This window comes from Pocillopora damicornis, chromosome 1 (assembly GCF_964200805.1).
Source record: "Pocillopora damicornis chromosome 1, jaPocDami1.2, whole genome shotgun sequence".
In the NCBI taxonomy this organism is placed as follows: Eukaryota; Metazoa; Cnidaria; class Anthozoa; order Scleractinia; family Pocilloporidae; genus Pocillopora; species Pocillopora damicornis.
In genome coordinates, this window is record NC_142670.1 from 9,995,057 (window position 1) to 10,011,927 (window position 16,871).

Consider the following 16,871-nt stretch of genomic DNA (forward strand, 5'->3'; position numbering starts at 1 on the left):
TTTGAGAGACAAACCATGTCCTGAAGTTCGAACAAATCGAGTAGAAAGCATGAAAACATAGCGTTGAAAAGTACCAAACCAAACAAGGAAATTGCACCCGTAATTTAATTCTCAGATGTTTGACGGGTTCTCACTTGACAGTATTGTCAAAATCAAATTACCGCGTCAGACTTAATGTAAACATTAACATCGCTGACTCAATGTCATTTTATTCCAATTTCGAGAAAGGCCATTACTTCGTTCTTAGGGTAAAACAACACATCTTCGACAAAGCGCGATTTTCTAATAATTAATGTTAACCCTACGATAGTTAAGTGAAGAGAGAATGATGGAAACTTAATTGCTCACGCCGTTCGCGATCATTTGAAAACTTTCTAAGCAAAATATAATCCGTGAGATAGCTTCTCTTCCCTTAATACCACGACTTAATTAAAAGATTCCAAACGATAGGACAAGAAACAACTTAAAGAATACGAACACTTAGAAATGTTATTCGAGCGATGGACCGGCGCGAGAATTTAAGGCTACGAATGCCAAAGTCATTGTTTTACCGAAACGTGATTTGAAATATAAACTGAAGCTATTATCAAACGACGATTGGTGAAAGAAGATTTGAATTTTTCTAGGCCTCAGCGTAAGAGAAAAAAACCCAGATTGGACACGACTTACCTCCACTTCTTTCTCGGATCCTTTAGCTTTGTACTTCGCTTCTCTTTGTTGGTGACCTCTTTGCAGTCAGTTTTCTGGAGCTCTTTGTATTTCCTTCTCACTTTGCTCTTCCCGAGACTCTAGACTCTCTTCGCCTTTTGACTTTTGCCCTCTCTTGTTCTCTTTCGCGTTCCTCTTGCCGCATTGTGCCTATTTTAGCGTCCTTTCTAATTTCTTACATGATTTTCTCGACTCGCTTTACGCTTTTTACCTCTTCCTTTCTTTAGCCGCTCTGTCTCTATAATTTATTTCCAGTCTATTTCCACTCAAAACCCACGAACTTGAATTATAACAATTTCCTCCGTTTGAAAAAACTTTAGTTGTGCCGGTATCGTTGCTTTGCGAGTTGATTAAAAATTGCAAAATACTGAGAATTTCTGTTCAACCACAACCTCACCAGTTCGATTTCCGGCTTAAAACGCGGGCTGCTAACTATTTGCTTATGCGGCTTCACATTTACTGACACACGTGAAGCCCTCGTGTAATGTCTAACCTTGTACTCACTATACGCTGCACTAAAGCTCGGTACACGAGTATGCGCACTTCATTGTTATTTGTAGGTGTCTCCTGGCGCACACTAAAGTGGTATCGAAGATACGCACGCTATCGCGCCTGCGCATCCCCTTTTCCCTTACTTCCATTGCGTGAAGGCTAGAATAGTGCCTGCAATACAGTTGGCCGCGCATGCTAAAAGTAACACCTTGTACGGTCGGTCGTAATATAGTAGTAAGTCCACATTTCTTCGGCGTAGTGAGGTGCTCCTATTTGCTATAATTGCAAAATGGTAACGAGATCGTTAACCACATTAAAAAAAAAAATCTTTTTTTATTTAGAATCAATAACTGGCTGGCGACGAATTGGCTTCACTTAGTCTTAGAATCGTAGTTCAACTTTGAAAGTTATAAAAGTAATGTTAAACCATGTTAAGAAAAACCAAATAAAGCTCCATTTACCCCTTACTTGTCACCAGATTGCAAAATTATGAGCCTTATAGCCGAGCAGTCGTTTTTAATGCATAAATGTAACATAGAATACAACTCATGTTATCCAATACTAAACTGTCTAACTTAGTCTTAAAGACGCACTTGAACTTTGAAAGTTTCATGATGATAAACAATGTTAAGAAAAACAAAAGAAAAAATTATATTTTCTTTTTACATGATGGGCTTTTTTTTTTATGCAGTATTTAATTTGGAGCATAAACCTATCATGGAATATACAGCTGTTTCGAGAGAGGTGGTCCGACAAAAAGCGTAAAAATGCACACGACAACCATGAAAGGTATTGAGGGTAGTTTTCAGATCACGGCACCTTGACTTCAGGACGCAAAGAAAAACTGAGGAACGTCCTTGTACGGACGCGGTTCAGCGGGTTTGATTAATAAATTTATTTTCCTTCACTTATTAAAACTCATGAACTACCGGATACCCAGATTGTTTTCCAAGATTGTGGCGTGCAGTTTTGTCCGTTTTTTCCGATAATCTTTCTCGTAACAGCTATATACCTTACAACACTTGACTATTACAATGCCCTTCATTTAATCCTTAAAATAGTTTTGTGCTATGAGCTAAACCTGACGATTAGACCATAGCATCGACTAAAACTGATACTGAAGACGTGTCGACCTCACTCTGTTCAATGGGTACCGAAAAGGAATGGTGACGATACTGTATGATTGTGGGATTACGGAGGAGAGTTACAGCAAGAAGCCAGCGGTTGACCACCCTCTGTGACAGGCGTGGATGGCGGATTTCGCGTTTGAATCCTGTTTCAAAGTTATATCGACATTCAGTACATTAACGGTATTGTTGAAGTGTATGTGGGTAAATGCAAACTATATGTCGACTGCCTTACAAAAGGAACTCAGGCACTGTCCGGTATGGTTGCCTTATATTAATTTATTGGATCAATATCAGTATCTAGGCAACTGCCCACCTACCCCTCCTTTAATTCAACAACAGTCAATTGAAAACAAGTTAAGGTTAACGTTGGGTTAGGGGAGGGGTAGGTGGGCAGTTGCTCAGATACTGATATTGATCCAATTTATTGACATACCAGTGACTTGTTTTGGCTCCTCAGCGTTGTTTGGCTGCACAGAAAGGTTGGAATGTTCTGTGACAGACAGATTTTTAGTTAACTTGTTAAACATAGCTATATTTAGTTAGTATATTTGCTCTGGTCACGATCATAGATATGTGCGCGCTCTGATTGGTCGAGGATTGCATCATAACTCGCTATAATCTCCTCATTTCCGAAGAAGTGATAAATGCGATGGAAGAAAATTTCAATTGAAAAAAGCACAAAAGATGCTACTGTACTGAGTTTGGTAGAACACTTTTAACAGGATTAAATGAAGTTGATAAGTCTTCTTGCTTAGGTAGATACGAGTAATTAACACAATTGTCACAAAATATGCGGAACGCTTTCTTTATTCACAAAATTTGCAAAATTATTCGAAAGCACCCGTGCAATTATACCAACCGTTATTCGCGTCAGGTTCGGTAAACATTGTTAAATAATCCCCTCGACTCTGTCTCGGCAATAATTCAATAATATTCACTTCGCCTTCGGCGCACAATTGTCAATAATAGAAGGGCGAGGGACAAACGTTGGAGAAAAAAAATACAGATAAATATAGAGGCAAATTGAGTAAATGACACGCGGACAGATTTACTTACCATTTACTGACAGTCTGGGTGAGTGACTCACTGACTGACTGACTGACTGACTTAATGATTGATTGACTGACTGACTTAATGATTGATTGATTGACTGACTTAATGATTGATTGACTGACTGACTGATTGACTGACTGACTGACTGATTGATTGACTGACTGACTGATTGATTGACTGACTGACTGACTGCCTGATTGATTGACTGACTGACTGATTGATTGACTACCTGACTGACTGACTGACCGACGGGCTGAATCTCTGACGAACCGACCGATTGACTGACTGATTTACTGACTGACTGACGAACTGATCGACTGACTGACGGACTGACTGACAGAATGATTAACCAATTCCAACTTGAGTTAATACTCTCGATATGTTCTTCTAAGACCAGTAATATTTAATTTCTTAAACGTTGCTTACGTTTCTCCTCCGAAGTTGTCGCCTTGTTGCTTTCAATGAGCAATTGGCAGAACATTAACACAACGGGATGTCTGTGGGCTACCAACACTTGAAGAAATCCAAGATACGCTACAAAACCTGTTCGGTAAGTTGAAGGGAAAAATGAGCATTAGATGCGGACTCAAGTAAAGTCTGCGTTGCTGCTCGGGTTGTTTTTGTCGTAACTTTCATGGCTGAAGTATCTTTTGCTGAGAGACCAATCATTATTTATCACCGAGGTGGAGAAGGGGAAAGAGGATTCTGCGGATGATTGCATGGCTTTCATTGGGAGCAGAAGGGGAATCAGTCGTCTCTTACAGAGTTTGAAGGGGGAACTATGGCAAATTGACTGCCACTGAGAATGAAGTCCTTCGATCCCCTTTCCAGGCGATAAATAATTACCAGTCCCTTGTGCATCGTTGCATTTTTGTTCAAATGCTTCGGTAATTTGAGAAAATCAAAAGAAGCAAGAGGCAAAGTCTGAGAAGCAGCAAGCAGCTGCCCAATGTTTCAACTTTTTGGTAGAGATGCCGTCGTTCGGCAAGCACTGAATGGCAGATGATAGGTCAGAAGTCTAAACTCGAATTTCATTTTTCGATAAAACACATTTGAAAACTGGTTTTTCCGGAAAGCTTACCTTTTTCCCATTTTTGAAATCCTGGCATGAGAATAGGTCGGTCGGGACGCGAGAAGAAGAAAAGCCCGAGAATCATAGCTTTAGCTATGCGGAGAAGACCTATTGGGATTCCAACAATGGCGTTGAGGAACACAAAGGCATACGACATGATAGAGAACAGTCGTCTAAAACGTGATTCAAAATAGAGAAAAAAGAGAATAAAAAAGTGAAACAAAGAAATAATGGATAACTGCTTATACTGACCGGAGCAGTGTTGAGTAGAAAACGTGGTCTATTTCCAAGAAGGTAAGAATAAATGTGAGGGTCTCAGTGGGATTAACCGTAAGGCTGTAAAAGTAGCTGTTAGGCGTAAAACAAAAACAAAAAAAAAACGTTTCCTATCTCGGTGATGAGTCATGAGGAAAGTGTCCAATTAACTGTTAACGTGAGAAGGCCAAAATTTTAACCGTTAGCCGTTAAGGGCCATCACCACATTAAGACCCTCAAGGAACCCGTGAGCTGCCCCATGTGCTGATTCCCGATAGGCCTCTCGAAAATGGAATGATCTTCTTCAGAGAAGAGGAAATTAAGGTAGATTATTCAGATGATTTGTTTTAGAGATGTGCGCATTCTAATTGGTGGCAGAGTATGATAAACTCTGCCAAAATTAATTTTCGCGCCAACATCCCGCGCCTTTGGCAAGACGAGAAGCCTTTTCCTTCGTTGCAAATGAGACGAACAGCCTTATTCTTTGTTAAGCATCAAAGCTAGAATGTGTCGTGTTGGAAATTTTGTCAGTACACAGCTAATTTTAGATATTACGAGAGTGCAAGCTTTTGTGACATAAATTGGTTCATTTCACATTGCATGGAGAAGCAGAGGGGTAAGAATCGCGAATAGCAAGCTGAACACATCCATTTTAACAATCAATGATAAAGCAGCGAAAATGCGTTTATGATACGTCATCTATGAGTCAAGAACCAGTCAAGGTGAGCGTGCGCAGCTCAGCTTATCATGTTAATAGATAAAGAAACTGTCATTTTTACCGGTTGTCAATCACGACTGAGAAATTTGAGTATTCTCTGTCACGAAAGGCATATCGAGATAGGAACACGCCCTGGAACACTTGTGAAATGACACTCAGCACTATCGTTGGTCTGAAAGGAAAAAAATTGAAAAAAACAGACAAACAAACAAAACGAATGAAACACCAGAGAGGAAATGTAATTAAACAATATATAAAACAACCTATTCACGTTATCAATCTACTTACACAACTCCTTTTGCAGCTGATAAAATAAACTCGCGTATCATCTTATCATTACTTGGAATGAAAATTAGAAGGAAGCCCAAATTTGACAACACGGAAAAACCTGCAAAGAGAAACGAGCGAAATACTGGAAAAAATACCAGAGATCTGAATATCTCATCATTTGCAAACCTGATTAGACACTACTTAACGCTCTACGAAGCCTTGTTTTAACATTAGAGGTGTTGAGAACATACGCGAAAGTTATGGAAACCCTTAAATTATTCCCACTCTTCTCCAGCTTAGTCATCGTGAAAACGAAAAGAAACCTCCTCTTTTGCTTCAATACAGGCTCGCACCTGATATACTACTCTGAATGTACCTTTATAATTGATAATTGATGCATAATCAATAATGGTTATTGAACCGAGTGGAGTACAATTTGAGCTGAAATCATATGCGTGATTTCAAAATTGAACGAGCGCGCAGCGCGAGTTCGATTTGAAATCATAAGTATGATTTCAGACCAAAATTGCACGAGACGAAGTTCGATTACCACTTTATACATCCATTTTATTGATGCAGCGCTGAACTGGTTTGAAATTAAATTCATCCATTTTTTTTTTTTGGGGGGGGGGGGAATAAAACAGTTTTGGAAACAAAAGTAGCAAAATTTGCCACATGATACTCTTTGTCTCCCATTTTACTGCAATTTGATTGGTTACTTTAAACAAGCCTTGAAATCTGAGTGGTTGTTTTGTTGTTAGTGTAGTCTCCTGATTCGCTGGAAAAAAGATGCGATCTAAAGCAAAAAATGGTGCGAATATGAATAATTTATGAATAAATCGCACCACTTAGAGCCAATCAGATTACAGGGACCACCAGTGATTTCAAAATGGATGTCGTAAAAATAAAAAATTGGACTTACAGCTTTTGCACTGCTTTTATTGATTTAAGGTTGAGCAACACTAGTGTGGGTTTTATTATTGATAAAGATCTTAGCTTTGAAGCACACTGGGATATTTATGTAAGAAACTGTCAAAACGACTTGGACTTTTGAGGCATATTAGTCCTTATCTCTATTAGTCCTGTTTATTATAATAAAAACTTGTTTAATCAAGTTATACGTTTTGTCTGACAAAAGCAGAGGGTTTTTACAATTAAGTCGAGTAAGTCTATTTTCGACCTTTACGCAGTGTGAAGAAAGCGTAAAGTATTTACAAAGTGTGACAGAGGAGTTAAACATGCGTGAAACGTTTTGGAAGTTACGTGCACGTGTTTAGTGGTCACAGATTTAGTATCAAATCATTGCTACAATTATCGTTATTATCTATTGACAGGAATGGTGGTTATCATTGGAGCTACTCGTAGGCCTGTCCTTATTAGGTTCGGCGACTTTTGAGCTACTTTTGGCGTTGGAGCAACTTTTTGCAGTCTTAGCGACCTACAACATTTATCAAACACGAAGAAGTCAATGATTTCACAGAAAACTCCAATTTATGCGAATTTTCTTAAATGTTTATCGACCTTTTGAATAAATAGCCTGACACTTGGCAACGTTTCGCCGACCTATTGCGATCTTTGTCTAATATTGAAATTGTAATGGATAATCGATCGGCTAACCGTTAGACTTCAGAGTTTCCTTTTCTTTGTCCTATTTTCAAGAAAAATACATAAGGAGGCCGGACTTTTAGCGTACGAACTATTAGAAATTGGAACGAACTGTCTTTTGACGTAAGTAAAGTGAAAATGTTAAATATTTAAAAAGAAACTGTGTACGAATTTAATCGCTAAGCAAAGAGAGATAGGACATTTTGAATATCTGTTAAGTATTTAGGTAGCCTTTTCTATCAAGTCTTACTTTTAGATAGTTAATAGTTTTTAAATAGTTAAGAATTCTAAATAAGACTCTAGATAGTTTTTTAATAATATTTTCTTGCCTCTTAAATTATCTATTAAAAAATTTTTATCTTTCTATAATGACAGTATAGAGTTATTTTATCATTAATTACGATTTTACGTTTCATAGAAGACCACAAGTTTATTAGTTTTATTATAACTGTCAGGTGTCTACCCTCTTTAAATAAAGGCGTTATCTTACCTTACCTTACCTAGTGTGTGCACGGAACAAATGCTTAATTTCTCAGATTGCTTCGAGCTGAAAATTCTATACATACCAATCACGGCATAGGCGACTTGATATCCAGTATAACTCAGACTTTCTCCCTTCAAGACAAAATATTCAGTAGTAACGCAAAATGTACGTGACCTCTTTTAAATCATCATCGTTATTATGATCGCGACCATGGCTATGAACGCAGCTGTAACTGTGATCTTGACCGTGACCGCGACCGTAAACGTGAACGTGACCGTGAACGTAAATGCCAATGTAAATGCGAAGTGTTTTTACTGTTATCGTTGTATTCAGCCATCATTAGGTTATGCAAGGAGAAAATTCTCAATTTTCTGGAAAAGGCTGAAAGCTTTCCAATCTTTCAAATCATCTTGCCCTTCAAGTAAGAAGAGATATCAGTGGAAGGCAAAGGTTAGTCGTTTCCTCCTTAATTTTGATGGGAGCGTTGAAAGCAAATTTATCGCCATACCACATAAGAGGCCGGTGAGAGGCAAACGTTTTGCATTAGACGTCTATCTCCACGGTAAAGCTGGAGCATGTGATCCCTAGGAGAAAGAATTACAATAAACTTTAGAATAATCTTTCAGTCCGATTTCAACAGAATGCCTAAAAACTAGTGAGCGTTGTGTTTACATCATTTCACGGGTCGAATTCAAGACACGAGTCAACGTCGAGTCAACTATAAAATTTTCCCCTCCTTGTAAATGACATCGCAAGGCAATAAACTATTTTTCAGTCGCCGAAAAAGCCAAATAAAACAATCAAACCCGTTCCTTCAACTAAGTTTCTCTCTTTCACTTCAGTTAAACCAGCTCGTATTATCTGTTTCAATTTTACCACAGGTAAACTTTCCGCATTCTAAATTGTTGCTAAGCGCTCTTAGACCTCTCACCATGATACAGAATTGTTGAAAAGCTTTTTTGAAACGTTTCAAAGGATTTTATTGTCCATTAAGACATATGACGATAACCACAACTGATGGTCTGACTACAAAAAGTTGAACTCGGTAACTTTTGATTTCTTCTTCTTTATTCATAAGACTCAGCCCTTATCATACGTTATGTATTCCACACGTTATGTAACATGGCTCGCTTTGAAAATTTTGAACTTTTCTGAACTTTTTTGTTTTTTTCACGATTTTTTGTTTTTTATTACTCATGACCTCCCCCTCCCCTTCTCATTAGCGGTAAATTAGCAGTCAGTTATGCATAGTCCTCCTTTATTCTCTGTTAACGACGACTGATCCCCCTCCGTTCCCCCCTAAAAACCATGTAGCCCCCCCCCAAATTCTTCTACTCAACCCCCCCCTCCCCCCCTTCGGGAATAAATGATAAATGGACCTTAAGAGCATTGGCCTCTTAGAGGTGAGCGAATTGTAAAATCGGAGACTCTCAAGACTGAGATTTAGCAGGTGCACCTCTACAACTTCTCATAAATACCCCGGCTTTGGTGCGTTAGAGCTGCGATAATACTTCTGTTGTTGTTTTTGTGTGTGTGACATATCAGTTACAACTTCGCATAATTTTCAGACGCCAAAGCTCATACGAGTACTTAAGTCGTTCTCAATAAAATCTGTGACTTACCCTAGCTCTAATGCCCTAACCATACAGAATTACGAGTTTTGAAAGAAATACTGACAAGCGATCGAGATCGGATGGTGTCTTAATGGAAATTTAACAGTGGGCATTTCATGTGGTGACTCTCCTTGTTCACTGTTTCCAGGTGCAAAATCTGAAAACCCGGAGAAAAATCCCTCAAAGCATGTCACGCTAGGTCCGGGAATCGAACCAGGGTCGAAACGGAGGGAGACGAGCGCTCTCGCTCAGTACTGCGCTATCCCAGATCCCTCATAAAACTTAAGCGTCCTGTTGAACATTTATGGCCCTCACGAACACGTTTAGGAAACTAATCACACGTACCTGTGGCACTTCATGAAGTGAAGTGTTGTTATAATATAAATTAGAGCTGCGAAAATGTGCGATCCGTAAAGATAACCTAAAATAAAGAAATATATAAATCTAGCCAGTAGAAAATAGAAAACTAACCTACCCTGTTCCAAGCAAGCAATTGGGTGGTAAAACAGCAGAATAGTGAACTGTACATTTGTAAACGGTGCAATTATAGCAGCTGTGAAGCAAAAAAAACGAGGGGACTTGGGTCTGGTCACATGACAATCCCGAACCAAACCTTCCACGGTTTCACCCTGCAACTATCGCACCGTTTACAATCGTCTCATTAACTGAGCGCCAGGAAAAAGCTTAAATAGCTCCTGATACTAGAGCTGACTCCCTCGATTCGACGTGGCAATGGAATTCTCCTCGCTATGTGGGAAAATCGTGGTAAAAGTCTCTTTTGCATGATAAAGGCTTTTAACAAGCGACTTCCTATTGCTAGAGCTTCAACGTCATAATCATCTCAGTACTATTTAAAACGATTTATCCCCTACAATATGGCAAAAGTTTCTGAGGAGAGCGTCGATATCCTTATGTGGTCTTTTTTTTTGTAAAGTGTTCGGAGGGAAATGGTCACAGGGGGTTAGAGCTCGATGAAATACCTTAGAAAATACAGCCTATCAGAATGAAGTATGTCCTATTAGAAATATGATAATGAACAATGGTAATTTGACTAATTCTTGTGGAGCGGTTTCCGCGGATTTTAATATAATCAGTAGTTTTATGAAGAGGTTTGATTAACTGACTAGTGGTGACTAAAAGACTGATGAAAAATTGTCCGCTTCACATGGTCAAGTCGAGCAAGGCTTTGAAATTGAAAGATTTTTGGAAGCAGGTAAATTATTATGTTCTACTGCTAATACATCACCTCTGTGTATATCCCCATAGCTGCCTAAAAGATGTTCCCACGCTGTGAGAAAAACTATTAAGACCTACATACAACAAAGAGAGATAGAATATTTAAGAATCATTTCATGGCAAATATTTGCTATAAATAGTAGGGGTCATTAGTATACACACTCATGTCTATTGTAAAATTTGAATCCTTGCCAAAGACAAATCGAAATGCAGAGAATGAAGAAGTCCATTCCAAATCGATAGATAAGACATCTTCTGATACAATGAGTACTTACTTCAAAGACAGCTATCCCGACAAGAAACACTGTTGATATCAACTGAGTGGAGAACTTAAAATCTGAAATCAAAGAAGTTGTCCATTTCATTAGTCCAATCCATAAGTCTAGCTTTGAGCTCACTATTAAAAACATAATATCAAAATGAATGAAAAAAAGCGATAAATAAGTCAGGGTCCATAAACGATACGAAAAGCATAAGTAAAAAACAATAAATCGACCTAAAATACCAACGTTGTTTATTTTGTAACGAAATACCATACACACCTGCCCTTGGTATGTAAAAAAAGTGGAGAACCTTCCAGTACCACTCTGACTTGTTCGGGTATCTGAAAAAATATGGGAGAAGATACTGCTGACAATAATAAAAACTCAAGGACGATAATAATAACTCAAGGAAAAGGACAAGGACAAGGAAAATGACCACAAAATTTAACTGTTTTAGTCGTACATTGAACAGGAGTTTTTTAAAAATATCTTACATCGGAGGTTTTTGCCCTAAAATGAATTTCACGTGAAGAACGTCTGAATCATGAACCAGTGAGCGGGAGCAGGAGTCCTTTTCCTAAAGAGAAAAATTTTAGGGATGGAATTAAATTAATTACTGATACCTTCAATCCTTTAAATTTGTACTCTCTTATCGCCATTTCCGCCTGTTTTTTTCTAAATTCTTGAATTCTCCCATATTTCAAGACATTTTGTAATTTTCCTTTTTAATTCGATTTTAAGACGTCATTAAAACTTTGCTTGACGCTTTTCTTTGAATTTTATGATACCACTATTCCCTCATCGTACTTAGCTAAATAGGGAATGATCTAGAAACTCCAGACAAACAAAGACACATGCACAAATTACACACTTTTGTATCTGCTGTAAGGGGACGAAAACATACATGTATGCAACTCTAACTTACTGCTGACTCTGTAGAAGATACAGACCACATCTGTCTAACTCGTCGAACAATAAGGAAAGCAAATCGCGTTGTTATAAAGATGAGGCACAGTGTTGTAGGCAGGTTAGAAATAATAAACGTTATTCCATAGGCTCCTGTTTTCTAAAAGGAAAAAAAATACTTTACTTATTTGAGCCATACGGGCCATAGTTTTGTTCCATGACTCATGAAATCTAATTTATAGCCAACAGAAATAATGGCACTCGAAACAACAGCGAACAAAAATTACTCTTTAGCCTTTTCTACATAAAACAAAAATAGATTACAAGGACAAGGGCAAGGGCAAGGACAAAACAAAGAGAAGGACAAGGACTAAGACAAAGACAAAAATATTTCACACCCCTGCAAGGGTGTGAATTGACTTACTTCCGAAAGTTGTTCATGGCTTGAGAACGATTACGCTTTTTCAGCGCAGTATAAACTATATTAGTGTTTTGGGTGATTTAACTCTTTCTCTATAATCCATTTCCTTAGCTTCATTCAGTCGTTCATAAAAACACAGGAAGCAGCTTTATCTGCGTGACCATAAGGAAACATAAGTTCTTCACGTTTGTTGATGCATTCCAAAACTAATACCTTATACGCAACGTAGCAACGTATCTCTGTAGCAAGTTGAAAAGAAAACCTGAAAGAAACCAATGGAAGTCAACGAGTTTAACGTATCATCTGGCCCTGTCGGCAAACTGTCGAAATACTGGTGGGATTGTAACCTAGAAAGGCATCTCGACCAGGAAAAGAAAGACAATATACATCATAACATACCGCGCGCAAGTCCTACCTAATTCCTAAAGAGCTACCATGGTACAAATCTTTATGTACCCATAACATGACGTTTGCAGTTTCACTTCGTCTTATATCAGGGATGGCAAAGCAAGCTTAAAATGGCAGAAATCGCCAGAAACCACCACAGACACACAAGATGTGAGTAAGTTCTATTGAATTCACTGGTAAAATATTCACTTGTAAAATATTCACATGTCGAAATATTTATCGTTGTAAATCGACCATATTTCGTTCCCCATACTATTCCTTGCAACGTGTTCAAATTCTCAACGGTTCCTCTTGTAACTCAACCCCACTTCAGACAACGCGTGATGCTTTCATAAATTAATCGTTTGCTTTTTCTCGAGATGTGAGCCTGGGACGCGTGTAATCATACTATTTTAAAGAGTTGACATTTCCTAAAACTATTGTTCAATTGAAGATTTTAACTTTAAAACCGTACAATTTTAGAATTTCCAAAAATTTTAATCAAGAAGTTAGAGTTATTGTTGGCTGCGCTTGGAGCAACTCTTACGCTTCTCTCCTGGTCCGCAAACTTCTCGCGTGGTGCATCCATGAATCTATATACGCACGCTAAGCATGGACCAATTCTTTAGTACTCAGCGTGTTTATTGTAAAGAAACCTGCATCAACTTTGAAGAGTTCCGGTTTGTTTTAGCCCCAAACCTAAAATTAACGTTCTGATATCTCATGAAATCGCATGTTTTTAATTGAGAAGTGAACTGATGTCAAACGTATTATCGAAGTTTCACGAAAAACACCCTCCATAAAAACAAAGAAAGGGATGACCCGAATCTCTACTCTGTCCCACTATGTCTGACTTAACGAGCTAGAGCAAAAAAATCCCATAATTTAAGAAAATACTCACATACATACCTCAACACACCATAAAGAAAGCCAAGGATAGAACCAACGAATTTGTATTCAGTTGTGAGGCAGACAAAATATGGATAGAATAGTATTGTACAAAGGAGGACGGCCAACAAAACGTCAATAACTGAGTAAAAAGACAGAAAAATATTGCTTGTAGTTTCAAAAAATGATTCTCGGACCTTATATACTTCTTTGAGTACCATAAAACAACTCTTTTAATTCTGGGCTCTTACAATTGCTTTGTTTCTTAGCTTTGGTCGTCTCCTAGCATTGGTTGTTTGTGTGTGTGTGTGTTCTTGTGTGCATGTTTTGTTTTTGCTCTCAATTTCTTTTTAAAATTCAGGTTTTGTTAGCTTGTTTGAATGTTGAATTTTGCCTCTTTGTAATGATTTAGTTTTGAATTTTGGAATGGTAATACAGGTTTAACTGAAACCTTTACTAACATGTCTGCGCTTGTTGTGATGCATATGATAGTTCTGTAAATTGGAGACTACAAGGGTTTAGCCTTCTATTACAGAGCGGTTTACTGGAACCTGGATTAGACATGCATCGTGCATTATGCGTCTTACAGAGAGATTTCTGGGGGTGAGTGTTTTACTGTATTTTTTTATCTGTATTTTTTTATCTTCTCCTTTTCTCAGGAAATACTCTGTAATAATCCTTACTGCCAACACAATTAAGAAATTCGATCATAATAGCGTTAGAGTTACTTACTTTCTACCCAGGGAGATTCCGATGGGACAATCGAGATACTGTTGCCTCCACCCAATGCCATGGTTATAACAGTGCTACCTGTGGCTCCAAACGCAGCAGCAATAGTCCATCTGTTACTAAGACCACCAAGAAAGTTCATCGGTCTAAAAAAGAATGATACAGATATGTTGTCCCATTCAAAAATTGTACTGCTGTGCGATCAGAAGCCATAAAACCAGCAACTTGTTGATAAACTGGTGAGCAGGTGTCATTTTTGCGCGCGAATGCTCAGCATTGTCTCGGTGAAAATTAAAGCGGCCGTCTTTGATTCCTACAGCAGCGGAAGGCTGGGACGAGAAAGGAATTTCAACTAGGGGAGGTTGGCGATGGTCAAAAGGAAGGAGAGGGGAGGGGAGGGAGGGAGGGACAGCATAGAAAAATAAGACAGTTGTCGACGAAGGTGACTGATATCTCGAAGACCAGAGTGGAAGGAAGGCGGTGGTCAGTTGAAACAACTTAAGGCACCTATACTTGAAATTTAGAGTCAAATAACACACTTTTAGATGTGATAGGCAAGCTTTTGAGACACGGTTTCAGCTTTGAACCTTTGGCTTTTGAATTTTGGGGGTGAATTATACTCAAGTTGTGGCGTCCATCTAGATTTGAATTATTTTGCAACGTAAAGACTTTTCATAATGTACGGGATCAGTTATAATGCAAAGGAAGACGGCTCCGAATGGAGCAAATCACTGGGGCTGAGGCTTTTATCTGTGTGCGTGTGCGTGGGTGTGTGTGTACGTGCGTGTGTGTGCGTGTATGTGCGTGCGTGCGTGAATGTGTATGGGGGCCAACTCGCTCAAGTTCTAGATTTGCTATGAAACAATTATAAAATTATCTATTTTCATAATCGAATAACATACATCAGTAGTCCAGGGCGCCCATCCCAGAGCTCCAATTTCAACTTAGTGCGTCGCTTCAGGAATGAAAGAGCTAAAATAATAATCAACTGAAAAAAACAACAGAAAGAAAAATTGAATGCTTTTTTTAAAAATGAATCTTATCTCATGGATTACACAAACAACACCGAATGAGAAGAACAATTAATTCCCCATTGCCTATTGTTCCACCCATTGCCGGAAAGTTGCGGCGCCACACAAACGCGTATTGCACACAGGCTAGCGACATTTTCTTACAAGTTTTATCATTATGATTTTTCAACAGACATAACTAGGAACACTTAAATTATTTACAGGGCTATTGAAAAGGGAGACATTCTCTCTCTCTCTCTATTCGAACTTTATTAAATAATGGCTCCTTTCCAAGTCCATATCCACACGGTAAAGGGCAAAGAAAAAAGTAAATCCGCTATCGCTGCCGTTTATTTCATTACCCAAAAAAATATACAGAATTGAACAGAGCACTCACTGCGGGAGCAAGACATCCAAACTCAAATTTTCTTTGCTGGTGGAGAGCCTCCAAACAGCTACAACAACAGAAAAAAGAAATTTAGTAGCTCATGGATCCATAACTTTCATTACGTATCATCTCATGAATGGAGTGAAAAAAAGGCTCTATCGAATATATTGCATGTGGGGCACGACGCGAGTGTAGTATCCTAGCTAAAGCACTAAAAACAGTAACGAGAGCCATATATAAAAGATCTGTAGTTAGAGTCACGCGGAGGTTGCTTCGCTATGTAAATGTTGACCGTTCCACATATATCCAGAACTGAATAATCAAACGGTTACTGATTGAATTCTTTCAATAAGGGGCAATGAACCGATGAATGACAATGGCAATCAAAAGCGAGTGGAGTCCAATTTGGTCTGTAATCATGCAACCGTGAATCGGTGGTGCGATTTTTTGATCAATGGTATTAGATTTCTGACAGAAATGAATGAAAAAATTCCTACAAAACTTTCCATTTATAAGCATGGTGCATATGGAACAAATGGAAGACGAAACTCTTAAATAAGTAGGGATATATTTTCAGTGTTAAAACGATACTTGGCCTATAAATAAACTAGTCTAAAGAAATTGTTATCAATATTTGCGTATTACAAACCGAGCATGAAGCAACTAAATTGAAATCTTTAAACATTGCGTTTGTGAGAACAGACCCACTTTTCAGCCAGAGACTTTGCCAATAAACTCTTGAATTCATTGGCACCTTTCGATGTTATTTCTTCTCTTTTTCTCTAGCCGACTTGAGGAGCTTTGCTTTGAGACACTTCCCGCCATGTCAGTTCACGTGCGGTATCAAGTCTTAGAAACTTTTTCAACGAGATGTATGTATTCGATAAACGAGACACATTAACAACTTGTTACAACTTTTTCTATCACTTACTCATTCTCACTTGTCGCATCTGAAGCCATTATGACTGCTTTTCTGAACCCAGTAGGTTTCTGCTTTGCTGAATAAAACTTGTCTAATTTTAGAAGGCTCCCTCCCTAGGGTTTTTTGACCGCGCGAGATCTGGACTCCAACGACACCCAATGTATTTTTAGGCTTTTTACGCCTGAAATAGGCCAACACAACACCCGTGGCGCGTTCGGTCGCTTCGAGAATATCTCAAAAATTAGGAAAACAGAGGAATCATTACGTAAAGGCCACAAAATCTGACTTACGAAGACGGTTGCGAGGAAAGGGAACCACCTA

At 38.5% G+C, this 16,871-nt stretch overlaps 1 protein-coding gene across 1 annotated transcript; it reads right to left on the reverse strand.

Moving 5' to 3' along the window:
• Window positions 1-1,514: 1,514 nt before the first annotated feature.
• Window positions 1,515-16,660, reverse strand: LOC149051883 (stimulated by retinoic acid gene 6 protein-like). The gene is made up of 20 exons (XM_089200791.1): window positions 16,560-16,660; window positions 15,638-15,695; window positions 15,133-15,218; window positions 14,234-14,376; window positions 13,523-13,643; window positions 12,440-12,488; window positions 11,825-11,965; window positions 11,394-11,476; window positions 11,179-11,240; window positions 10,912-10,973; window positions 10,647-10,710; window positions 9,746-9,821; window positions 8,296-8,371; window positions 7,870-7,918; window positions 5,717-5,816; window positions 5,490-5,600; window positions 4,465-4,628; window positions 3,810-3,926; window positions 2,764-2,820; window positions 1,515-2,473 (listed from the first exon to the last, which is right to left on the reverse strand). Exons 1-20 carry the CDS (start codon window positions 16,586-16,588, stop codon window positions 2,289-2,291), a joined length of 1,833 nt encoding a protein of 610 aa, XP_089056917.1. The 5' UTR covers window positions 16,589-16,660; the 3' UTR covers window positions 1,515-2,288.
• Between the last annotated feature and the right edge of the window lie 211 nt (window positions 16,661-16,871).

Coding starts and splice junctions, on each gene's coding strand:
- LOC149051883 (XM_089200791.1), bottom strand. CDS start 16,588: ATGGCTTCAGATGCGACAAGTGAGAATGA. Junction 12,489..13,522: donor TTTCTTTATGGTGTGTTGAG/GTATGTATGTGA, acceptor GGTTTCTTTCAG/GTTTTCTTTTCAACTTGCTA. Junction 11,966..12,439: donor GTTGCTACGTTGCGTATAAG/GTATTAGTTTTG, acceptor TTTTCCTTTTAG/AAAACAGGAGCCTATGGAAT.